Source organism: Salvelinus namaycush, chromosome 32, assembly GCF_016432855.1.
Source record: "Salvelinus namaycush isolate Seneca chromosome 32, SaNama_1.0, whole genome shotgun sequence".
NCBI classification, from domain to species: domain Eukaryota; kingdom Metazoa; phylum Chordata; class Actinopteri; order Salmoniformes; family Salmonidae; genus Salvelinus; species Salvelinus namaycush.
The window spans coordinates 20,904,075-20,929,458 of record NC_052338.1 but is presented as its reverse complement, the minus strand read 5'-3'; the positions used below and the strand labels follow the sequence as shown (position 1 = coordinate 20,929,458).

Sequence of the window (25,384 nt, the reverse complement as noted above, 5' to 3'; positions counted from 1 at the left end):
TGAATGTAACTTGTTGGCCTAGCCTACTCAGAGAGAGACTCTCTCCTTGCAAACCAAACTAACAATAGGCTATAGACCTACACATAGGGTACTATCAATAAAAGTTAAACTAATATTTGCGAAGTGTTTATTAATGTCCGTAAACTGGGCATATAAGCTCCCGTAGCAGAACTTTCAATTAATCAATCTTTCAATGAATCAATTAATCGATGATGAGTTGGTGTCATAGTTGTCTGGAAAAACAACTTTATTTTGAATAACTTTTTAGATAAAAGTTGACAGTCAGAAAGCTATTAACACTTGCATGAACATTGTTTTAGGCTTAAAACGAATAGGCCTATTATCCAGGCTATGCCTTTTGCCTAACAAACTGTACAAATCCTAAATATAGGCATACAAAATAGTCATACAAAAAATATAGGCATACAAAAAAAATGCTGCAAATAAGTCTTTCAAGATTTGATGGAGTATTTTTGCCTATAAGATATGTATTTTGAATATAGGCTCCATTTAAAAATTAAAGTGCAATGTGGAACCATTAGGTCTAGTTGTTTTTGTTGCCAAGTCTTAGGTAGGCCTAAAGGTTTCTGGCAAGGAGCACAAGCATGTTCACCTTTTCTGCCCCTGAGTAGCGCACTCAACAGGATGATTCACTTGTTAATGTTGACGGAGGTCCTTTGAACTGATAATTTTTTTTGCATATTCTGCAATTGACTTCGGTCAGGTCTGCTGCTGATCCCTCACCTTTATCATTCGGCCTGAAAGCGAAGACCTGCTTTCTTTTCCACCAAGTCAGCCATCGTTTTCCCCCCTTCTGATTTAGCATAAGGCAGGCTATACTATAAGTGAAATCCCATCACTTCCTTTTTATGTCGGAAAGTAGCGTTCGTCACTAGTTACCACAGCCACAAAGTCATAAAGCCAGCTTATTTCTGCAATTTCTCTTCATAAAATGTGATTTTAACCTTAACCACACTACTAACCTTATTCCTAACCTTAAATTGCGACCTAAAAGCAAATGTAGCCTAATGCCCGATGTCCACCAGATGCATTTTTTTTCTGGATGTCTAGCCAACATTTTCCGTACTTGATGTCCAAGTGCTTCACTTTTCAACTAGCTAAAAGTTAGCTAGTTGGAGTCTGTGTAATAATGTTTGTACCACCGCGCGATAACGCAACGCAGGAGTTAAAAATATTGAACGTATGTAGTACACCGAACACACCGCAGCCTAGTACGGCACCCCCAACGTAGCGTTACGGACTGCTCCATTGACAATGAATGACTTCCGCCGGAACACAGTTTGCATCTGGTGGACATGAAGCGTAATGGAAGAATGCCGCAAATGCGCATACCTAGATGATCAAGATGAAATAACAATGGCCTACACTTGATATGGCTATAATATTTGTTTTTAAAAGGTAAGCTAATAACTGATATCAGAGTATTTTTATGGATAAGAGAAACATGGCCCTACCAATTTGAAAATCATTCTATAGACTATATATATATTTTTTTAATAACTAGGCCTAATACAGTTTTTTTTGTTTTGAACAATGATTTAATGACATTGTTTGTGGCTTAGTAACAATTTAAATAAGAAAAATGACATGCACCTAATCACAGTTCTGGTATAACCAATGTGAACTTGTTTTTCCCACCAATTGACCCCTCTGTGTCTGTCTGCAGCTTCCTCAAATGCACAGAAAAGTAAGTTGATACTGTGATTTCAAAATGTCTAAAACCATGACTAAAGAGAGAGTATCAACAAATACAACAGAGCTCCTGTTTTTGAGTGAGTTCATGTTTACGTTTTTATTCAACACGTTTATAAGCCATGAAATGTGCTTCGCCACTCGCGCTGCAACCAGCATTGCAGCTTCAATAAATTAGTAGCAAAATGTATTGATAGGCTGGAGTTATTATTGGTAGATGTGTTTTTTAATATAGAGGAATATCACTTTCTCTGGTCATAGGAGTAACAACATGAATTTGTGCATGAGGCAGAAATAATGTGGTATGACTTGATTTTTGCTATCAGCTGGAAGACTGTCCCCTTTTTGGTCAGTCTACATTGGAGGGCTAAGGGACTGTCTGACGGTGGGAGGCTGACCTTCTGATGCTCTCCCTCCACTGAGACAGACCATCAGATGCATGCACAATCAGTCCAGTAAAATAAAATAAAAACATATTTATTTAAATGTATGCTCGCTCAGCTGTGCCTCACAAGTAATACCACAAGTGATGATCTATAACCAGTGTGATCATATTCCTCAAGTTTTAAAATATATATTTTTTATGGTCTGAGAAGAACATTGGCAGGACAGTTTGAGCATAACCAATATGCAGTGATAATGTATTTGGCCTATAGCCTACTACAAACCTCATTGTTACAGAACTGTTTTAATAGGTTAGTGTTGCACAGACTTACGTTTTTTTTTAAATGTTATGTTTAAAAAAATTCTGAGCGGTAGATCTTGGCCTTCATTTTGACTGTGATCTCGACTCAAAGTTTGGGGACCACTGCCTTACTGTATGAAGTTGTAATCCAGTCCTGTTTCTCATAGGATTACTGGGATGGAAAGCCTACCCACTATGAGATTTGAATATGTGTATCTCCTGTTCTTCAGCCTTGAGTTGGGCTATATCGATTCTTAGAATATTTTGGTAAAACAAACTTTCAACTAATGTATGTTTATCGCTTGCTCTTCTTTTGCTACTAGAAGACTAACCTCTCTTCATATTAAGGCTGATGTGCTGTATCCATTGAGGCTGTGACAATACCAGTATCACACATTTAAAAACGTTTTTTTAAACATTTTTTATAGCAAAATGAAAACACGAAGCCGACAAACTCTTTGGTCCTTTTTAAAGGGTAACTCTCAACTCCAATTTGAGCCTTTGCCCTACACTTTAAATTTGTAAAAAAAATGCTTTCAGGTGAGAAGTTGTGGGAATTGCTCAAATATTTATTTTGGTGGTGGGTAAATGTAGTTGTACCTGATCCCAACACATTCTCACTAAAGCATACTTACCAGAAGTGCACTGGCACACTCTGATAATAAAAATATGTGCATTGTAAGCAAATACGGCTCTGGACAGTTAGCTCACGGTGGTAAGGCGCCGAGTTCCTGACATCTATTGCTACTTGAGGTGTAAGTTCAAATCCCATGGGGTGGATTTTCTTGCCTTGAGGTGGTACCACTCAGTACATCTAGAAGGGAGTGTAGCCTACGAACTAGATTTACTACCAAAAGACCAAAATACACTGACAAGGTGAATCCAGGTGAAAGCTATGATCCCTTGTCGATGTCACTTGTTAAATTCACTTCAATCAGTGTAGATGGAGAGGAGACGGGTTAAAGAAGGATTTTTTTTTTTTTACGCCTTGAGACAATTGGGTCATGTATTGTGTATGTGTGTCATTCAGAAGGTGAATGGGAAAGACAAAATATTTAAGTGCCTTTGAATGGGGTGTGGTAGGTGCCAGGCACACCGGTTTGAGTGTCAAGAACTGCACCGCTGCTGGGTTTTTCACGCACAACAGTTTCCCGTGTGTATCAAGAATGGTCCACCACCCAAAGGACATCCAGCCAACTTGACACAACTGTGGGAAGCATTGGAGTCAACATGGGCCAGCACCCCTGTGGAATACTTTCGACACCTTGTAGAGTCCATGCCCCAACGAACTGAGGCTGTTCTGAGGGCAAAGCGGGGTCCAACTCAATATTAAGAAGGTGCCCCTAATGATTTGTACAGTCGGTGTATATCACTTTTGCAACGAACTGTCAAAATGAAAACCAGAATTGAAGTGTGTCAGTATAACTAAGCCTAAAATGTTTCTCCGTGAAAGTTACTCTTTAACCTCCTGTATGCTAAATATTGTGTGCTATAGCTAGGAAAATAAATAAATGTGACTCAATGACACCATGATGATGTTTATTTCCAACATGAGGGCTGTTTTCCTAAAGAAGTTAAATCCGCTTAGTGTTTTGTTTCCTTGCCACAATACTAATGAGTATTGTGATACTGGTATCATCCTGGCCCTAGTATCAATGCTCTGGTACAGTCTACAGCCTCTTTTCCAGATGACACATTATAGGGCCTGTTACACAACCTCGCTCCAGTCTTCTGTTGAGTTGTACATTTTGTGAGTGACATAATAAAATAGTGCACTTACATAACATGCAGGGAGTGACGCCATCAGTTTTGATAAATGATTTAGTCAGCCTTTTGTTTCAGAGGAATACTTAAATCCTTTTGATTTGACTCATAATTTCGGTTGGTTCTTTGCTCTGAAGTTGAAGGGTTGCCAGACAGCGTTCAGCACTTTGTCGGTACGTTTTCAGCTGTTAGGACTTTAATGAGGAATTATATGGGCGTCAGTGCCGGCGTCAGTTACGTCACAACTTAGTTTTTCATGACTGAGCTTTGTAATTAAAAAAATACATATTGATATTAAGTAGGCTATTGTTAAAGTTTGATCCCACTCTGGCAGGAGATGTTGTTTTTATGCCATGCTTTAGGCTCAAAACAGGACGCTCTGTCAGTTTAATGGTCAACAATGCATAAGACAAGTGACATACATTTGAGTGATTTGTCCAAAGGGAAAGTAATGGCTGGAAGTGCATACTTTTATAAAGAGAGAAGGAATTGGCAGAAGGGAGGTGTGGGGGGGAGAACCCAGGCCAAACCCCCTTCTCCCCACTCCCTTCAAGGATTAGAGTGAAAATGCTTCCTGTTTTGGCCCAATGTGTACCGCCTCTTTCCACTGCTCCAGTCCCTCCACACGCGCTCTCACCAGACATGGGGAGTCCCTCACTACTGTGAGTGTTATATGTTGCTCACTGCTTAGCACATCACCTCCAGAATATTCCAATGAAAAGGCGCAAGCGGTAAGTTATGGGGGATTTTATTAGAGGCTTACATGACGGATTTGGCTGTTTGGGGGTTCTCCCCCAACCCCTCTGCTGTACATGGTGTGTTGTGTAATTATTAGATATTACTTGTTAGATATTACTGCACTGTCTGAGCTAGAAGCACAAGAATTTCGCTACACCCGCAATAACATCTGCTAAACACGTGTATGTGACCAATAAAACTTGATTTGATGGGTAGAAACTAATCTCCGGTTTGCTTGCTGCATGGGTTCTAATTTGGGTTTTGTTGTGAGGCCCCAATTTGCATTCGTCATTTTAAAAATTTGCCTGCTAGTTAGTATTTTCCATGATATGTAAGGTGTGCTGATGTACTGTAGGCACGGTACTTTCAATGTTATTGTACTTCTACTGCTACCACAATGGGGTTTTCCATTTCATTCTTTGTACATTATTTCCATTGATTTAAAGACAGATGTAAGAATCTTCTCCCTGTGTGTGTAACAGGCAAGACATGATCTTAAACTTTTCGAAGGTGTTAGACCTAGATAGCAGACTTTTATGCTCCAGGATTTAACCAAATGCATTGGCTTGTGGCTACAGTTGCATGAATAGGCCTACATTTGATTTGTTTTCGTAAGAAACGCTGGCTATTTTATTCCATATAATGCTAGAATGGGCACTTCTCCTGCTCTTTCCATCTGGTCAAAGGGCACCTTGACGTGAAGATGTTTGAATGTTGAGACTCCAGAGGAAAATGGCAGCAGTAGTATATTTGCTGAGTTGAACTCTGGCTGAGTTGTAATTGGTGATGTAGTGTATGGTTTTGTAGCTCCCCCGAGTGGACAGAATACTCTATTAACACAGTCCCTCAGTCCCATCCACTTGGAGCACAACCAGTTAATTTACAGTCAGTTTTTTTTTTTTTGCCTGATAGTCTGTGCTGTTTGCTTAATTCACTCCCAGCTATTGAATACACCTGAGGGGCAGTTGTGTAAAGTACTTAAGTAAAAACACTTTAAAGTACTACTTAAGTAGTTTTTTTTTTGGCATCTGTACTTTACTTTACTATTTATATTTTTGCCAACTTTTACTTCTACATTCCTAAAGAAAATAATGTACTTTTTACTCCATTTTCCCTGACACCCAAAAGTACTTGTTACATTTGGACAGGAAAATTGTCCAATTCACACACTTCTCAAGAGAACATCCCTGGTCATCCCTACTGCCTCTGATCTTGCAGACTCACTAATCACAAATACTTTGTTTGTAAATGATGTCTGAGTGTTGGAGTGTGCCCGTGGCTATCCATGAATAAATAAGTCTAGCAAATTGTGTGGTCCGGTTTGCTTAATATAAGGAATTTGAAATTATTTATAATAATACTTTCACTTTTGATACTTAAGTATATTTTAGCAATTGCATTTACTATTGATACTTAATTATATTTAAAACCAAATACTTTTACTCAAGTAATATTTTACTGGGAGGCTTTCTCTTTTACGTGAATCATTATCTATTAAGGTATCTTTACTTTTACTCAAGAATGACATTTGAGTACTTTTTCTACCACTGCTGAGGGGTATACTACGAAGCAAGCTAGGTCTACTCAGTTTTTTTTTTTAAACTGAAGTTAGCTTCACATTCCAGCTTATTTATGGATAGCCAAGGGCACACTCCAACACTCAGACATCATTTACAAACAATCCGTACTACGACGGTGGATATTGCTCGTCTGCCTGCCGCTAACTCTATCAGGCTTGTAACTGCGCATGCATGTCTGACATGGCTCGTCGAATGCCAAACTCTTCATTGAGACAGTGCTGAAACATCAATCCATGGGCAAGTCACTTTCATTTGAACCGAAAACATTTCTTTAATTTAGATATCTTTCAAATTCAGCCGGGTATGGTGTGAAATATACTTTTAGAAGTGCTGTCTTTTATTGTGTTACTTTGGTGTGGTTATCAATGCACGATCACCTTTTTTTCACACTCCTATGATAAAATAATTGTGTTAAGTAATTTCAAATGCATTTGTCATTACTAAATTGGTAATGTGCTAGTTATTTTAACTTTTTTTTTTTGCACACAAACACATTTTGATTAGAAAAGTATTTTATCTGTTGTCTTCCTCAAATGAAGTAGATGATGACTAAATATTTGCGAGAGGGAGGGAATCAGGTTTAAATTGATCCTCAACTCATGGCTCAGACACTTCATTTAGGATAAATGTAGTTAGCCCTGATTTAGCCTGCCCTGGAGCAGGTTAGATCTGAAAGATTCATTGCCATAGACATTTACCTGGCTAAAAGGTGAGCCACATTCATGGTACCGGTTATCCCAAGTTGAACTCAGTTGACCAAATTTACTCCGCCAACTCAAACTACATTCGTAGTATAGGGCCCTGACCTGATTTTTTTTTTTTTTTCTGGATCTGTTAATGTTGTGTTACTGTTTAGCCAACTACATTTTCTGGTCAAGCGACCATAATCTCCAGGCAAGTAAAAACTGCTCCTGACTGGAGGAATGGGCAAGTAAGTGCCTTTTTGAGAACTTAATGTCAATCCCTGTGGGGTTTATTCCATGTTCTCTGTGAGTGAATTGTCTGGAGACGGGCAAACGCACACCTGAGTTGGCAAAGTGCAGGCTGGCGAAACAAAACACTTTTCCTCTCTGTCTGAATACACCAGACTGGATCTCAACATGTGTTTATGGTTTACAATGTTTTAGGCTACCTCCTGAAACTTGTATGGGCGTTGATTACACAATATCTTTTAACATACCTCTTCTGTTTTCTTCTCTTCTCCTAGTTCCAGGTCTCGCTCCCGCTCCAGATCTCACTCTCCGTCCCACGGCAGGAACTATCCCACCAGAGACTACCAGAACAACCAGGGTTACCAGGGTTACCAGAGAGGCTACAACCGCGGCTTCCGCAGACCCTTCTACTTCCGCGGTAGAACCCGGGGCTTCTACCCTCGCCGTGGTTACCAGAGAGGAGGGAACAGCTATGGCTACAGAGCCAACAACTGGCGGGGGGGTGGCTACCGGGACGGGCCACACCGCGACCAGGATCACCACGGTCCGCATAGCCCCAGGAGAGGCCGCTCACGCTCCCGCACTCCTAGGAAACGCTCGGGCAGCCGCAGCCACTCTCGGTCTCGATACTCTGACCGCTCGTCCTCCAGGGGTTCTCGGTGGTCTCGGGGGCGCCACAGCTCGTCTCGCTCCCGCTCCTCGTCCCCGCGGCAACGCCGCAGCAGCCCTAGCTCGGGGAAGCCCGGCTCCAAGGATGTAAAGGACACGCCTACGCCAGCAGAGGCCAAGGGGGAGAGCGGAGGAGGGGCTGGGGAGCAGGCAGAAGGACAGGGGGGAGAGGCCAGTAGTCATGATAAGGATTCTGCTGGGAAATGGCAGGGTCTGAGTGACTATGACACCAGCCCTAAACGCAGCAGTCCTGCTGTTGCTGCCAACCAGGGAAAATCAGAACCCAAAGGGCCGTTGTGGAGAACCATCGGCAGCACTGGCAGTGCTCCCTCCACCCACAGCCCACCGGGCTCCACCAAGGCCGTGCCAACCGCCTCCTTCAGTGGGTTTGGCTTCCTTGGCAAGGAGGATCCCACCAGGGCAGACGATAAGAGTGCCATTTCCTCTGCTTTCAAAAAGTGTGTTCCATACTTCCCATTATATTCTGCTACATTTGTCTTTCATCATACCTGTTTTGTTTTATTTTCTTTTTGTTGAGTTTTCTTCATCCCAGTTTGTGATTGTAATTATTCTTTTAAAATTGTTCAGTCTGTGCTCAGCTACCTGAATACAGCTAAAACTGTATGCCATTGTCAATGGCAGTCCTCTTCGCATTTCAAATGCAAGTGACAACATTTAAAAAGTCGCTGGCTGTTGTCCTCTGCTATGCATTGAAAGTAGGTTCAGTTGTATGAAATCCCCCCTAATTTTGGAGGTGGTGATTAAGTATAATTATTACAATACCAGACCTATGCTATTGTAAGTGTTACATGTCATTCTGTGGTGTTGTCACCTCTATGGTTGTGCTGTCTTGTTTCTTTTCTGTTTGTTGATCATCCAATATTTGTACCCCTTGTGACGAAATGCATTCGAATTTAATCAGTGCCCTGTTAGAAAACTGGGATTCAGTAAAACAACTAGACATTCTCCTTTGTATAACATGTTGTAAAGGTCCATTTACTTCTCTGTCTGATTGTCCAGGTTCTTGGCAGAAAACAAGAGCAAAAAGCAGCAGGCGGCGGCAGAGTGGGAGAATGGCCGGGACAGGGACCAAAGCACCACAGACGGAGACGGCAGAGAGAAAGGCAAGAGCAGGACTAGCAGTGGCCTCTTAAACATAACAGCAGCTTCCTTCAGCTCCAAGGCCGATAAGTCCCTGCCCTTCCTGGACAAAGCTGAAGAGGCCTTCCTCAAGTCTCAGGCTGCAGGGAGGGAGAGGGAGAGGGAGGCGGAAGAGGAGGCCAAGCCCAAAGGAGCCACCCTGACGACACGGGACGTGTTTGGGAAGTGGGAAGACGAGCCCCATTACTACCCCCCAGGGAAGGACGAGGAGGGACTGAGAGACACGGCCGACGACGTGGTGGAAGACCTGGAGCACATGGAAGAGGAGCTCTACCGCAGCCGCAAGCAGGCCTCCAAGAAAGAAGAGAAGTCCAAGAAGAAGGAGAAGAAAGACAAGGAGAAGAGCAGTACGTCCCCAGCCATAGTAACCGTGGCCCTTAGGGGTTCAGGTAGCAGGGAGAAGGACAGGCCCCTGGCCCTATTCCCCGTCTCTAGGGTGGAGTCACCCCTACTCAGGCCCTCTGGAAAGAGGGATGACTTTGAGCTTAGTATCAACTCCTTTGACAAGATGCCCAGGTAAGCAGCATTACCATTATTGTTCATCAACAGAATGCTTGGAGGGTTAATGTTTTCTGAAAATATAATTTTTAACACGGGATAGTTTTTGATCTGCCTGAAAGTTAAAAATGTTATGGAACTCATCACGGTCTTGAACAAAACAGTTTTGTATCTGCTTGATCCACCTGGTCTCTCTTTCTCAGCTCCTCTGGAGGTCTGACCAAGGAGCGTGGTATGTCCAGGGATCTGGTGCATCCCGCTAAGAAAGATCACGGAGAGTTCCGTTCCATCTTCCAGCATATTCAGGCGGCTCAGCTCAGACGCAGCCCCTCGGAGCTGTTTGCGCAGCACATTGTCACCATTGTGCACTACATCAAAGGTAAGGTCTCTTATTGGGGACCATAAAGTGCTGTCTATGAAGCCACAGACACAACAAGGACAGCAGTGGGGTTTAGCTTTTGAAATATTCACTAGTTCCATGGACTGTTCAATCACTTGTCCCTTTGTAGGATTTGATGTAAATCTACCAGCCTCTCAGATTATTTACCAGCCAAAATATATATTTTCTGCTAAAATGACACTATCTTGGGTTAGCTATAAACATTTTTGGTAGGAGCGTTATCTTCTCTTCCTTAGCAGTTGAAACTCATACATAGAAAAACAACCTAGCTTGTGAACAAAACAATGTAAATAGCCACGAAACAAGGACAAAGTCTCACTTCAGTAGACTTTAGCTTCAAGTAAACTTTCATGCCTGTATGCAGCGTTTCTAAAAATGAATCTTTCACTCAGTTCATCATGTGTGCACAGCCCAGCCGGGTAGTGTTGCAGCACAAGGTGGAATGGGCTATATAGGATTTGTAGTTCTTTGACGATTTTACAATAAATGTGGTCATACTTGACTTTTTTGTTATTTTTTTTATTCACAAAAAGGCAAGTGAAATGTTTGCACAGTGGAGCCCTGAACACCCGCCAACGTGGCTGGTGAAATAGATATCTTACCCGCCAAAGTCTAATATTAGGCTCTGGTCTGTTAGAGATGTCCATTGACTAGAAAGACTATATAAATATTGTATCTGTCCTCCATTTGCAGCCCAACATTTCAGCTCTTCAAGCATGACTTTAAGTGAGCGATTTGCCATGTACCAAAGAAAAGCCGCTGAGATGGAATTGATGAAGCCAAGGAAGAGTCCAGAAATCCATAGGTAAGGCAGTCTTTCTCATAACTGTGTCAGCCAGTATTGGCTGCCTTCTTTTCAGATTGCTATGAGTTTACGTCAAGCATTCAATATAGCTGCAAAGGTGTGTGTTCAACAAATTAAATACTCTCAAATACGTTGACACTATAGTGTGTTAAGTACATGCTTTGATGAGGTCATATCCAACTCACCTTGTGCCTTTTCCTTTTGTGTTCTCCTCCAGGAGAATCGATGTCTCCCCCAGTGCGTTTAAGAGACACTCTCACCTGCTAGAGGAGCTGGAGGACTGCAGCTACAAGGTGACCGGCCTTTTTGACATTTGATGTAAAAATTTAAGGTGATTGAGACGATCCAAAGCAGCAGTGTTCAGCTTGTGCTTTTCTTTTAAAGGAGATGCATAAGTCTAAATCAAAAGAGCCCAATTTGTGTATTGTAATCCCAAGCGAGCCCCCCAGCCTATGAGATATGGTTATTGAGCGGGTATGTACGTACCCAAGAAAAAGCTAAAAGGAGGTGACTTAAGATGCTGTGTCCAAGCCTCTCATGGGACCCTAAGCAATGCCATCGTAAGTATTTCTCCTCAAACAAGCAACATGTTTTCAAGTTCAGTAAAAATGATTTAGTTTAAAGGATACAGTGGGTAGAACAAGTATTTGATACACTGCCGATTTTGCAGGTTTTCCTACTTACAAAGCATGTAGAGGTCTGTAATTGTTATCATAGGTACACTTCAACTGTGAGAGACGGAATCTAAAACAAAAATCCAGAAAATCATTGTATGATTTTTAAGTAATTCATTTGCATTTTATTGCATGACATAAGTATTTGATCACCTACCAACCAGTAAGAATTCCGGCTCTCACAGACCTGTTAGTTTTTCTTTTAGGAGTCCTCCTGTTCTCCACTCATTACCTGTATTAACTGCACCTGTTTGAACTCGTTACCTGTATAAAAGACACCTGTCCACACACTCAATCAAACAGACTCCAACCTCTCCACAATGGCCAAGACCAGAGAGCTGTGTAAGGACATCAGGGATAAAATTGTAGACCTGCACAAGGCTGGGATGGGCTACAGGACAATAGGCAAGCAGCTTGGTGAGAAGGCAACAACTGTTGGCGCAATTATTAGAAAATGGAAGAAGTTCAAGATGACGGTCAGTCACCCTCGGTCTGGGGCTCCATGCAAGATCTCACCTCGTGGGGCATCAATGATCATGAGGAAGGTGAGGGATCAGCCCAGAACTACACAGCAGGACCTGGTCAATGACCTGAAGAGAGCTGGGACCACAGTCTCAAAGAAAACCATTAGTAACACACTACGCCGTCATGGATTAAAATCCTGCAGCGCACGCAAGGTCCCCCTGCTCAAGGCAGCGCATGTCCAGGCCCGTCTGAAGTTTGCCAATGACCATCTGGATGATCCAGAGGAGGAATGGGAGAAGGTCATGTGGTCTGATGAGACAAAAATAGAGCTTTTTGGTCTAAACTCCACTCGCCGTGTTTGGAGGAAGAAGAAGGATGAGTACAACCCCAAGAACACCATCCCAACCGTGAAGCATGGAGGTGGAAACATCATTCTTTGGGGATGCTTTTCTGCAAAGGGGACAGGACGACTGCACCGTATTGAGGGGAGGATGGATGGGGCCATGTATCGCGAGATCTTGGCCAACAACCTCCTTCCCTCAGTAAGAGCATTGAAGATGGGTCGTGGCTGGGTCTTCCAGCATGACAACGACCCGAAACACACAGCCAGGGCAACTAAGGAGTGGCTCCGTAAGAAGCATCTCAAGGTCCTGGAGTGGCCTAGCCAGTCTCCAGACCTGAACCCAATAGAAAATCTTTGGAGGGAGCTGAAAGTCCGTATTGCCCAGTGACAGCCCCGAAACCTGAAGGATCTGGAGAAGGTCTGTATGGAGGAGTGGGACAAAATCCCTGCTGCAGTGTGTGCAAACCTGGTCAAGAACTACAGGAAACGTATGATCTCTGTAATTGCAAACAAAGGTTTCTGTACCAAATATTAAGTTCTGTTTTTCTGATGTATCAAATACTTATGTCATGCAATAAAATGCAAATTAATTACTTAAAAATCATACAATGTGATTTTCTGGATTTTTGTTTTAGATTCCGTCTCTCACAATTGAAGTGTACCTATGATAAAAAATTACAGACCTCTACATGCTTTGTAAGTAGGAAACACTGCCGATTTTGCAGGTTATCAAATACTTGTTCTCCCCACTGTATCTTAAAAGCATGCACCTGTTTCCCATGAGTGTGTATATGTCTGTTGATGTGAATGTCTGTTACTTGGCCAAGTTACTCCGTTTAATAAAGCCTTAGAAAATGAACTAAGATTACATTAACACACGTGATTGATCTGTTTACTTGAGTACATCAATTCAAAATACTTTGATATAGAGCTTAAGTTATTTGGAAGAGAACATTTCAAGATGGCCTTAGCTCTCTGGAGGGATGCATTTATTGTGCAATCACCAGCAGATGGGGTGCAATACTACAAACACACACCTTCTTTATTTCACTGCATGTTTAAAACATTTTTTTTTTAAACTTAATCTTTGATATATATTCATAGGTTGTACCTCAGTCACTGTCACGCCATGCCATTGTTATGAACGTTCTCAAGATGCCCTCGTGATAAGCCCAGTTATTCTGAACGGAGGCTAATGACTGTTTTGTTTAAATTATACGATTGTGACCTGGAAATTTGACATTGCTAAAGTAGGCAAATATTTTGTAGGTAGCAACTTTGCCATCATTATCATGCTGTCAAATTTACTTTAGACAGATGGAAATGTCATTATCTTGCAAAGTTTCTCAAAAATAGCTAGCAATGCTAATGTTAGCCAGCTAAAAACTGGTGGTCTTCCCTCAATCTTAGTTAGCTAGCTAATGTTATACTGCATCTAAAGTCAATCTGGCGACATCACAATGATGACTGTTTTCTTACTAATTATTTTTGTATTTCCAAGACACTGTAATGCACTTTTGAATAAATCTTCATCAGCGCTCATTGACAATGCATTGAATAGAATGCTCAGTAAGGCATAAGTCCTAAAACAAATGTTCAAAACAATATTGTGACAAAACGTGCAACCCATGAAATGGAAAGGAATCATTACTTCATTATGTTGCCCACTTCTAAGTTGTGGTATCGGAAGTGGCAAATAACATAGACAGCACTTCCATATCTCCACAGGATCAGGGTAAAAAACCTAAAGGTGACCCAATGGACCTGCGTCTGGATATAGAGCGCCGTAAAAGGTTTTCTGGGAAGGAGCCTGGGCAGCATAAACGGGACGGGGGCAAGGGCTCCGGAGGCTCCCGAGGAACCAGCCAAGAGAGGTCCTCAGAGAAATCTGCCAAACACCACAAGAAATCCAAGTAGGCTTATTATAGTTTACTTTAAAATCACCTACCTATAGTCTCCTCCATCCCTGAATTGTTTCTTTCATTGAAATGTGGTTATATAAACTATATGCATGTAATTTTCTCCACCCCAGGGTTTCTTTGCGATTTAATGTTCAGCACTTAAAATATAGATCCAGTTAAAATGGAGTCTAATTGTAATTTCCCCTTTTACCCCTCTCGCTCACAGAAAAACCAAGAAGAAGCGTGATCGCTCTCCATCCTCCTCCTCCTCCTCCTCCTCTCCCTCTCCCTTCAGAGGAGGGTTCAGAGGTAAAGACCACATGATGGGGGAGGAGATGGAGCACATGGACCAGGGCTACAGTAAACCTCGCTTCGGGCCCCGGGACTACGGAGGCCCCATGGATAGGGGTCTCCCCCGGGATTATGAGGGCCACATGGAGAGGGGTCCCCCCCGGGATTACGAGGGCCACATGGATAGGGGCCGAGGACGTGGAGGAGGATTTGTAAGTTCTGCTCTCTGTGTGATGTATTCTACTGTTTCACCTAGCCAGCCTACTGTATGGACTGGAGTGCACTATGGAATGACTTTGATTGTCTTGTAATTTTCTATCTTTATAACTTCGCTGTAGACTGTGCTTCTCTGCTCTGTTCCTTCCTCCTAATGATGATGATGATGATAAGGAGAATGAGGAGGATGATGATACTATTTCACACTTAATCCATACCTGATTACTAAAGGTAAAGTAATACTCATGTGACATTCAGAAACACAATACTCAAAGCAGAAGCCTGACTCCTCCTTCTCTCCACAGCCAACTGAGAGCCCCTGGTGTTCTCTTCCGCTTGCTCGCTCTCTCGCTCTCCATCTCTGATGTATTTGATCTTTACATCGGGACTGCTTTCCTGCAGCTATCATTTTTTATTCAGGTCCAAGCCCTCAGTCCAAGCCCTCAGTCCACGCCCTCAGTCCAAGCCCTGCGAATATTGGAAATTATAATAGTTGATTGTGCTCAGACCAAGTTTCTCCTAGGTACATATCTAGGATCAGCTTCCCCTCCCTCAATCCTAACCTTAACCATTAGTAGGGGAAATGCTAGATCAGTGTTTATGGGCAACTTCACTCTACACCCCCAGTCTGACCCTGTTTGTTTTGGTTTCAGCTCCCCAGAGTGAGAGGAGGTGGAAGGGGCTGGAACAGGGGCAATTACCAAGGAAATAACAACAGCAACCCCCCTCCTAATATGAGCAACGCCCCCCCAGAGCGCCCACCAGACGAGGAGTGGGACCCAGAGTACACTCCTAAGAGCAGGAAATATTACTTTGTAAGTTTCAGCACTTACTCTTTATTTGAGTATACCATAATTACTTTTTTTGTGTGAGCACTTCTCTGCACAATATCCCTCCTAGTGGATTTGAATCCAATTAGTCTCTCCTAACATTCGGAGCTGATTTTGGTTCTGTGTTTTCCAGATTAGAATATGAAAACATGGTCTTGATTCTGTTTTCAGTATTGTGATAGGTGATCATCTTAGCTCTTAGTGACATTAATACAAGATGTATACATGTTAAATCTGGAATCGGTAGCGGTGAAACTGCCACGTCTGTTTGCGATATTACAACAAAGACGTAGTTTTCCCTCGGACAGCATTGCACGCGCGATAGAACAGCAGAGTATGTTCTATGATATTTTTTTACCATGATGTAGAATGCTCCTCTGCCTCGTTTCAAAAGAAAACAATAACAAATGTGCTTGGGGTGACCAGTGGCACTGTTTCACCAAATGTGGATCAAGGTTTTAATAATGAACATTAATACATGTTAACATATTTTAATTTGCTGATGTTGTCTTGGAATCCTTTTCACTGATCTGACTGTTTACTTATTTGGCAGCATGATGACCGAGAGGGAGAGAAGACGTGGCTGGAGAGCCGCGGCCGAGGGGCCTTCCCCCGCAGCAGGGGACGCTTCATCTACCGCAAGGGCGGCAGCAGCCCCAACAAGTGGACTCATGACAAGTTCCAGGGGGATGGGGAGGAGGGGGGTGAGCATGGGGAGGAGCACCACACAGAGATGGACCATAAAGACAACATCCAGTCCGGAGACCCCTCAGCTTCCAAGCTGTAGTAGACCCTCCTCTTCCTTCCTCCAGAGCTTTCTGTCCATCTGTTTGAGGTCATCTGATTATCTGCCGTCATCTCTGTGTAAGCTTGAAGAGCCTAAACTCTGGCTACCTAGTCAGTCACAGCATCAGAATGTACACGGTTGTTTTCCTATCATTGACTCAAGCCACTTTCAGTAAGGGTTATATGGGAGAAAATGTTTAATTGAACTTGAATTAAGGGGCGAGCTACTTCTTAATTTTTTTAAATTACTACCAGTAATTTGTATTTGTTTCTGGGTGTTTGATATGTAAAGATGTGCTTTGTTTGTCTTTTTATCTGTATTTGCTTGTTTGTTATGAACAATAGCAGACTGGTTTCCGATCGTCTCCTGTGGGATATACTACAAAACAGGATAAAGGAGTTGGTAAGCTAACTTGCCTACAGTAAATATTATGAAATAAAAAAGTTATTTCTTTTTGGAGTCAATTAGACCATGCCCAGATTGAAATAGGTATGGTCTAATTGACTCAACAACCAAAAATGCATATGTAAGTTCAGCTTTCTTAATGAACGAGAATATCTGTAGTTATTTCTGGTTGGCTAACTCATTGATCTTGCTTTGTAGTAAACCCCTCTGGGTCCTCTGAAATGGTTATGTTATTGTAGCTACGTTGATTTAAAGCAAAGTAACTTTCCTCAAGACATAAAAATGACAAATGGATTTGTGCCTTAAAATTGATATTCATAGTGATATGTATTGCTCTATATACTTTTGTCGTACAGCTTTTCTGCTGTACTAGCTAAAGCAAGCCTTTAGCTAAACAGTTGTATGGGCAGTGCTAGGTTTTTGATGGTGTTTTGCATGACACTTTGGTCCCATGGGGTGGTAAGGTTAGAGTCCAATCTCTACTGTGGGAACTGGGCTCATACTAGAACTGGGCGACGTGGACAAAAATCCATATCACGATAAATTGCCTGAATTGATGCGAGAACAATACATTTCTAACAATGTGCACCACAGTTAAATCTTTTTTTTTTTTGTTATTATACTTTTAACTACTACTAGTTTGATGGTTTAGCCATCAATTATCCCATTAACAATCACCCATATTAGCAAACTTTATTTAAAGGTTCACATTTCTCTACTATAGGCTACTTATCGTATTGAACGATACCAGCAAAATGCCTGCGATTTAATTTTCGGTTTATCGTCCCAGCTATTGCTCACATACCAGTATGTCCTGCCACGTTGAGAATTCTCCATCATATGCTACATAAAGCATTCTCATTACCACCAATACTTCTGGTCTTCTACTTGTTGGGGGGTTGAGGTTGTTTCTGTGTGGTTTGTTCCCATTGATACTTCCTGTTTTTAAGCATCAAGAGGACTTTCACTGTGTAAAATGAAAGGTCTGTGACAAAAAATGATTTTGTTTCACAGCTGACAAATAGCAGGTGTATGTTCGTGCCTGTGTCATATAATTTTTGGTAAATTAATATAATTATAGGAAAAATAAGTAGTTATGTAACAAACAAAATTATTGATATTGAGGCCTTTTATATTGGGAGTTTAAATGTTTTGAATATACTGAACAAAAATATAAACGCAACATGTAATGTGTTGGTCCCATGTTTCATGAGCTGAAATAAAAGATCACAATTTTCCATACGCACAAAAAGCTTATTTCTCATTTTGTGCATACATTTGTTTACAACCCTGTTACTCAACATTGGTCCTTTGCCAAGATAATCCATCCACCTGACATGTGCGACATATCAAGAAGCTGATTAAACAGCATGATCATTACACATGTGCACCTTGTGCTGTGGACTATAAAAGGTCACAACATGTCTCAAGTTGAGGGAGTGTACAATTGGCATGCTGACTGCAGGAATGTCCACCAGAGCTGTTGCCAGTGAATGTAATGTTCATTTCTCTACCATAAGCCGCCTCCAACGTCGTTTTACAGAATTTGGCAGTACGTCCAACAGGCCTCACAACAGCAGACCACGTGTAACCATGCCAGACCTGGACCTCCACATCCGGCTTCTTCACCTGCGGGATCATCTGAGACTAGCCACCAGACAGCTGATGAAACTGAGGAGTAGTTCTGTCTGTAATAAAGCCCTTTTGTGGGGAAAGACTCAGTCTGATTGGCTGGGCCTGGTTCCCCAGTGGTTCCATGTGAAATACATAGATTAGGGCTTAATGAACTTATTTCAATTGACTGATTTTCCTTATGAACTGTAACTCAGTAAAATAAGTGAGATTGTTGCGTTTTTATATTTTTGTTCAGTCTAGAATAGCAGTTTATGGGCTTCATCATTTTTGTCCTTCCGTAATGTTCTACATCAAAAGGTAAACCTGTACTATTGAGGTTATGGCACAAGATGACAAGTATAACTTTTCCCTGTATGTGGCAAATAAATACTGTCAAACTATACTTGTTGGTGGAGCACGAACACAGGTGAGTAGACGTCGAGGAGCAGGTTTAGTCAGCTACAGTGCAAGACTGCTGCTTTGTGCAGTCTACCCCAAGACTGCATTGTGTCCATACTGTATGTATTGAGCATACCGTAACTGTAGGACTCTATTCTTTGTTTTTACGCTCTTACTCGAAACAGAAGCTGACATCTTTTCTACTGTTCCCTCAGAGATTTTAAGTACTTGTCATTAATTTCCAATAAATATTTTCTCTGGTTCACTTGAATTGTTTTGTCATGTACTACTTGCCTTTTCCTTCTGCACTCCTCATTTAAAGTTCAGAGTTTCAACATTCTTAAGCTTGACCTGTGATATCAAATGTCTAATGGAAAGTAATTAGCTCTAAAAAGTGTACACATCCACGGTATTTGTTATATTGCAATTCTTTGGACTTGACAGGATATATTGCAACATGTCTAACTAATTTTAGACATGAGTGCCTGCTTAGGACAATTTGATAAGGACTGCAGGAATTTAGCTGTGGAATTTGGTAATGAGCACATACTTGATATGCGACTGCAGACTAGTTGTGCGCGGGTCAGCTGTTTGTTCACCTGCAATTGCTAATAACCCATCCATCACTAGTGCAGACTGAAGTTACATAACCTCAAAAGCAAACACGAGTCACTCACTCAAGCTATATTCAAGGAATAAATGCCAGCCCAAATGGCACCCTATCCCATAGTGCACTACTTAACCCGAGCCCTGAGCCCAAGGTCCTGGTCAAAAGTAGTGCACTAATAGGGAATAGGGTGTCATTTTGGAAATACCCTGTGCTGTACTTGTACTGTATATCTTACCAAGGCACTACTTCCCTTGTGAAAAGTCCAGTGCATCCCAGTTATGTCCCAGGGGATCCTCTATTTTTGGCTTCCCTGGGTGAGTTTTTCCCTCCAAACCCAAACTGTTCTATGCTTAATGAAAAGGTTGCTTGTTATGACTGGAGTGTTCATGTCCAGTGCCAGTAAGTGTCCTGTTAATTTTACTACTTCAATTGGGGATTGTTACAACAGCCATAGAAAACAAATCTGGGGTATGTCTCAAATTGCACCCTATTCCCTGTATAGTGCTCTACTTTTGACCAGAGGCCCTGGTCAAAAGTGGTGCACTTGGTAGGAAATAGGTTGCCATTCGGTGCACAAAACAGGTATTTTGCCTGGGGACAAATTACATTTTCATAAGTCCTGAACAACCTCTTCAGGAGAGAGAGAGAGGCTGCAGGGAGTGTGGAAAGGGAAATCTGGTGTGCATCCCAAATGGAATCATTTAGGAATTTGGTCAAAAGTAGTGCACCATGTAGGGAGTAGGGTGCCATTTACACATCCACAGTGTTGCTGCTGCTGTAACAGAGACTGCTGGGACTGTGGAAAGGAAAACAGGAAGTTACTGGTCAGAGATGGTGGCTAACGAGGGGTTAAAGGATGGGGGATTCTGTGGGAAGACTTGTAGCCGGCTAAGATTAACATGGAGTGTTGGAGCTTGGAGCAGCCTAACAACCATGTAAGTCAATAAGCAAATGTTAACATACATGAGACAGCGATAGTGGTTGGTTGTTTCTCTAAGCTGTCTGCATTGTAAATCAATGTGTAAATGTCCAGTGGTCATGAAATTATACTTTTTATTACCAAAATAAAAAATGTATATGGATACTCATTGAAGTATAAACATAAAAGCGTACATTGTATTATGCAACACATTTGCCATAGTCATACATTAATGAAAAATGTTGAAAATACACATTGAATGAAAAGATGAAGGTGAATCTGTGCCTGCCCAGTAAAGTCCTCTACAGTCTCTGTCTGAAGTAGATAAAGTTCAGGGTTAATAAAATGTTAATAGGTCATTGAGTCACTTTAGGTCCTTTAGAGGTAGTGTACCCGTTCGATGGTCCCTGTCCCAGTGGCCAGTATATCAGGCTGCCCGTTTCTCCAGATATCTCTGATGATGCGCTCCCTCTCCTCCAGTTGCCTCGCCCTCTCCAGCTCATCCGCCGACGCGAACACGTTCACGCTCCTCAAAGTACCATTTGATTGGCTGCTGCGGTTGCTCATAGGCACCGCAGTTAATTTAGGGATCTCAACCTCCTCCCCTTCTTCCACATCCACTTTCTCCTGTTCCTCATCTTCTTCGCTAGACTTCAGTTGTCTCCTCTCTAGGGAGTGGGGAGTGTTCTTGTTCTTGGTGCGACCACGACGTGTGCTACAGGCGATGCCAGTGACCAGGAGGCACAGGGCCAGGAGCAGGCCAAAACACACACCCATCATGAAGTACAAAGCCAAGCTCTCTGGGTTGGCTAGATGGGTTTAGGAAAAACAGTTTAGATCACTCACTTACATAGCCTTGTGAAAACAGATTCTGTGAGCTTGCAAGATCGGGTTCATTTTGATGCTATCAGCTACATTGCAAGGAGTTCAGCCAATTCTTCATTTCATTTAAACTAAATACAACAGCATGTGAATTGACTTTAACAATGCCTTGTTTGTTATCAGTTCTTGGCAAATCTCTTCACAAAGGGCTCGTGACTGGTCTTACTGTATAAGCCACTTTCCTTTGGCTGTAATATGAGTGCAGGAAATGAGGAACTTTACACAATATTTGAGAGGTCAAGCATGCAGACACTTTCACGGTACAGGGGTGTCAAGCCAAAGCTAACAGAACACACAAGTCCCTGGAAAGGATTGTGGTTCTACTCAGAGGTTACAGATCTTTCGGAAAGCTTTCTTAAAGCATCAGAATTAATAAAGGGTTGCTTTATCCTAGAACTATAAGAAGAACAAACACGGATGTCTCACCTTTGATGTGAGCATAGCTCGCCATGCTGTTACTTAGCAGCTCCATGTCTTTTCTAATTGGTTCCATTTTGACCTCTGTTTGGTTGACACCATTCACCAACAATATTACGAGTTCTTCTGTTTAGACGACTTCTCTGGTCATCACATCTCTAGGTCTCTATGGTGTCAGTTCCGGGCCTGTCTCCAATACAAGGACCTGTAGTTCAAAAATAATTAATATACCGTCAGAACTGCCCCCACAAACAGGAAACAATCAACATTTCCTCTTCTACTATGACGCCATGTGTAATTTCCAATGGGAGGAACAGACTGTCATTTTGGACAGACAGCACTCAGTGTCTAACTGTCTGAGCTCATTCTCTGGTCCTTAGGAGTCTCATAAGGCTTAGAGGAGAGTGTAACATAATGCCTCAACCTATTTCCCACCCAACCATCATCACTACAATTCAATGAGGTGTCAGAGGTCACTGGGATGTACACATTGTGTTCCTGGTAGTTCGTCACGAGTGCCCCACAGAGGACACCATAAACACAGAGTCAGTCAGTGTGCTTGCTTAACCACTAATTACTTCGTATTTCTGGTATTTCCGTAGCAGTGACCCAGCTATCCCTTTCCTGTGTGCTCAGAGTGGGGGGGTTCACTTTTCCCACAGAAACACGTGTTTCACATGCACGCTAACAGTCTGTCTGTGTGGAGTCTCACAGCGAGGAGGAGCCAAAGAGAAAGGGAAGGAGAGATCTAAAAGACAAATAACACTATACAGTGTTACAGAGGTTGAGAGTGAATCTGGGGATAGGGGGAGGGAATAGGACAACAAAGTGTTGATGAAATCCAATGACTGCTGACTGATTTCCTCCCTCATTGCTTGCATGCAATTCAACAACAGTTGAGGCACTGGCAGAATGTTGCTCTTTCGCTGCGTCTTTCCTCTGGGAGTTTAAAATCATGCCAGCTATCATCAGGCCCATCAGGACCCTGTGTTTTCCCACCCTGATCTTTATCCCGCCGACTCTTGGCAGCAGACACTGACCTTGTTCGCTCTCAAAGTACATTTTGCCAATTAAATGGTGGCCGCAATTGGCAGCATTGCTGCTTTGTTGGCCCACAGACTCATGGGAGATGGTGGGACTTGCCGCCTTGCCCCATCAGGGCCCTGGGTTCTCTGCTTATAGTTCTCTTGGCTAGGTAATTGATTTGACTTTTGGAAGGAAATAGCTCACCAACTTCATCCTCGTTTTTTTTTTCAGGCTTTAATGACAAGTGCTGTGAGTAATTTTGTTTTCTGTTCATTTAAAGACAAACAATATTTTCATTTAATTAGGCCTTGCTTGGCCTCAATTTTAATTTCCCAAATCATACAAATTACCAGGATGGTGTTTCATCCCCATGAGTCAGGCAGATTGAAAAGGATCAAGGTTAGGAAGACTCTTTTAAAAAAAGAGGCACAAAAGCTCTCTTCATTTGAAAAATGCACCAGACACATTTCTGTACTTTTTTGTGTGTTTATAGTCTACTTCTTGGCATCTCGAAATGTAATCCCTTTCAAGCACATTCTCCTCCCTGTGCATTCTCCTTCCCCTCCCTTCCTCTCTTTGAATAGCCATGTATATCAAGGCACTCCAAGCAGTTTTATCACAAACAACCATAAAACTTCATTACAACAAACAAGAAATGTTACCGTCATAAAAGTTTCTCTCAAAGTCTCAAAATATCTGCAGGCTACATACCGGCGGTAACTGGTGATGGCTCTTTAAGTTACACAGTTCTAGTCAACAAATTCTAAGACAGACAGCATTAACACCTACCAGACAAGTTCAATAACTCCTGGAATCAACTGTGGGCGTGCGTGTTTATATACCTCATTAAACCCTCTGCCTTCAACCCTACACATTTCCTGCTTGGATAAACCAATCAGATTCAAACAATTACATTTTAAACCTTTGAATACCTAAGGGAAATTCTACGGTAACACAGACTCAGATTTTCACTTTAAAACGTATGCCAAACAAAAACCAATGACTGCAAAGTTAAACAAACCATACAACTATGTACAAGGACAACTTTTAACAATTTCCACAGAATTTTACAAAAACACATTTACTTGAAGAACAGTGCAGATGCAAAGTTTGGTAACAGAATGACGGCATCAAAAGCACAAACCGTCATTCTGTTAAAATCTCAATATCACTCTGTTGCCGTGGAATTTCCCGTAAGTATTATTCTTGTCACTGGTGCCTTAAAACAGATATCATCCAACAACACAGTAACTTTAATGGATAAGGTTGTTGTCATAATACAACAAACATAGAGACAACAAAACTGCCAAAAGCACAAGTGGTCTTTAACAACATACATGTGTGACAGGCTGGGAGACAGACTGCTCTGATCATGTTTAGGTGAGGATGTAGAGGCGGTTTGGGTCTCTGCTTCTGTTGCTGCTACAGTGCCTATAAAGAGTTTTATAGATGTGGCATTATGAAGTACAGACATTAATAATAGTTAACAACAGTCTCTACTAATAAACCTCCATGTCATGTTACTTCCAGAGAACAGGATCACTTTTTTAGGTAAACTCAGAGTGTTTTCCTAAATTGTTAGGAAATCAATCTCTTCCATAGAAAACATAACATATAAAAGGCAAGAGAATACATCCTTATCACTTGTGAGGACATCAACAGTCGGTCCTACATACAGAAATAGTGACAACACTATTCAACAACACAAGTGAACTGAAACCACTCACTCACCTTAATCTTGATAAAGTCAGTTGAATTTGTGGCTTCACAGTCAATCCACAGATCCAACAATGATTCTAAGTCTAGACTGAGCAGTTGTCCATCTCTGTGTAAGGCTGTGAAAAAAAGTGGAGGAGAAATCAGAGGATCTCAGAGGCATAGAGGAGTAGGAGCAGTTAGTCCCATCGGGCTGTTATACTGCTGGTTAAGATGAGGAATGATCCAAGGCTCAGGGGTGCTTGACCTGGCCTCTCTGTAAAGCTGAAGATAGTCCATTAGAGAACAGCCTTCACACGTGCTGCCTCTCTCCTCAACATCAGCTGTGCTCCACCACCACTGCCTCTACTCAGAGAGAGGGAGGACTGGCCAAACCTGGGCCAAGAGAGGCTGTCAAAAGGGAAGTGTTGAGAGAGAAAAGAAGAGAGAGAGAGAGGAGAGTGAGAGATGAGCTTGATTAGCATTTTCCAAAAAACCCAGAGAGAAATTAGCTTGATTAGCATTTACCAAAAATCCCCAAACAACATTAGTTGCCTTCTCCAGATCTTCATACATACATACTTACACTCAGTCTGAGGTATACTTGTGCTGTAGTGAGTGTCCTGTTAACCTGGCCTCTGTGTGTGTGTGGGCTATCTCCAGCTCTAGGCCATGCCACAGTGAGGAACCTCTGTTCAGTGTTAACCCAGGAGGGCTCTGGTGTGGTGCTAAAGGAGGGACTGACGGGATTAATTCAACTTTTTGTGTTGTGATCTCAGGGGTTACATTCCAAATGGCACCCTATTCCCTATATAGGGAACTACTTTTGACATAAGCCCTATGGGCCCTGGTCAAAAGTAGTGCACTATGTAGGGTATAGGGTGCCATTTAAGACAGGAACATGGTTTTAGGGATTTCAGATTGATGAGGTAAACAACCATTGTTTCTTATTATTCCAAGTGGCT

General features: G+C 42.1%; 2 protein-coding genes across 5 annotated transcripts in view; one reads left to right on the top strand and one right to left on the bottom strand.

Annotated features, from left to right (window-relative positions):
- thrap3b (thyroid hormone receptor associated protein 3b) overlaps positions 1-17,728 on the top strand; it is a 28,851-nt gene extending 11,123 nt beyond the window's left edge. For 2 of the 4 annotated variants that reach the window (XM_038972190.1, XM_038972189.1), the window contains exons 3-11: positions 7,688-8,539; positions 9,102-9,758; positions 9,944-10,119; positions 10,834-10,945; positions 11,163-11,238; positions 14,156-14,340; positions 14,555-14,831; positions 15,489-15,650; positions 16,219-17,728. In XM_038972190.1, coding sequence (XP_038828118.1) covers positions 7,688-8,539; positions 9,102-9,758; positions 9,944-10,119; positions 10,834-10,945; positions 11,163-11,238; positions 14,156-14,340; positions 14,555-14,831; positions 15,489-15,650; positions 16,219-16,452 — 2,731 coding nt within the window. In that variant the 3' untranslated portion in view covers positions 16,453-17,728. Of the gene's footprint in view, positions 1-7,687; positions 8,540-9,101; positions 9,759-9,943; positions 10,120-10,833; positions 10,946-11,162; positions 11,239-14,155; positions 14,341-14,554; positions 14,832-14,957; positions 15,067-15,140; positions 15,359-15,488; positions 15,651-16,218 lie in introns of those variants that run through there. The other 2 variants (XR_005473275.1, XR_005473276.1) reach the window with 2 other exon arrangements.
- Positions 17,729-20,516: 2,788 nt separating this feature from the next.
- On the bottom strand, positions 20,517-24,789 carry LOC120027120 (protein eva-1 homolog B-like). Its single transcript, XM_038971959.1, has 3 exons — positions 24,456-24,789; positions 21,708-21,903; positions 20,517-21,208 (listed from the first exon to the last, which is right to left on the bottom strand). The coding sequence occupies exons 2-3, from the start codon at positions 21,772-21,774 to the stop codon at positions 20,778-20,780; spliced, it is 498 nt and encodes a 165-aa protein (XP_038827887.1). The 5' UTR covers positions 21,775-21,903; positions 24,456-24,789; the 3' UTR covers positions 20,517-20,777.
- Positions 24,790-25,384: the final 595 nt, after the last annotated feature.

Bases quoted from the DNA above. Each gene is read 5' to 3' on its own strand.
- LOC120027120 (XM_038971959.1), bottom strand. From the start codon at position 21,774: ATGGAACCAATTAGAAAAGACATGGAGCTGCTAAGTAACAGCATGGCG. The intron at 21,209-21,707 runs GTGAGACATCCG...AAACCCATCTAG, and splicing joins GAGCTATGCTCACATCAAAG to CCAACCCAGAGAGCTTGGCT.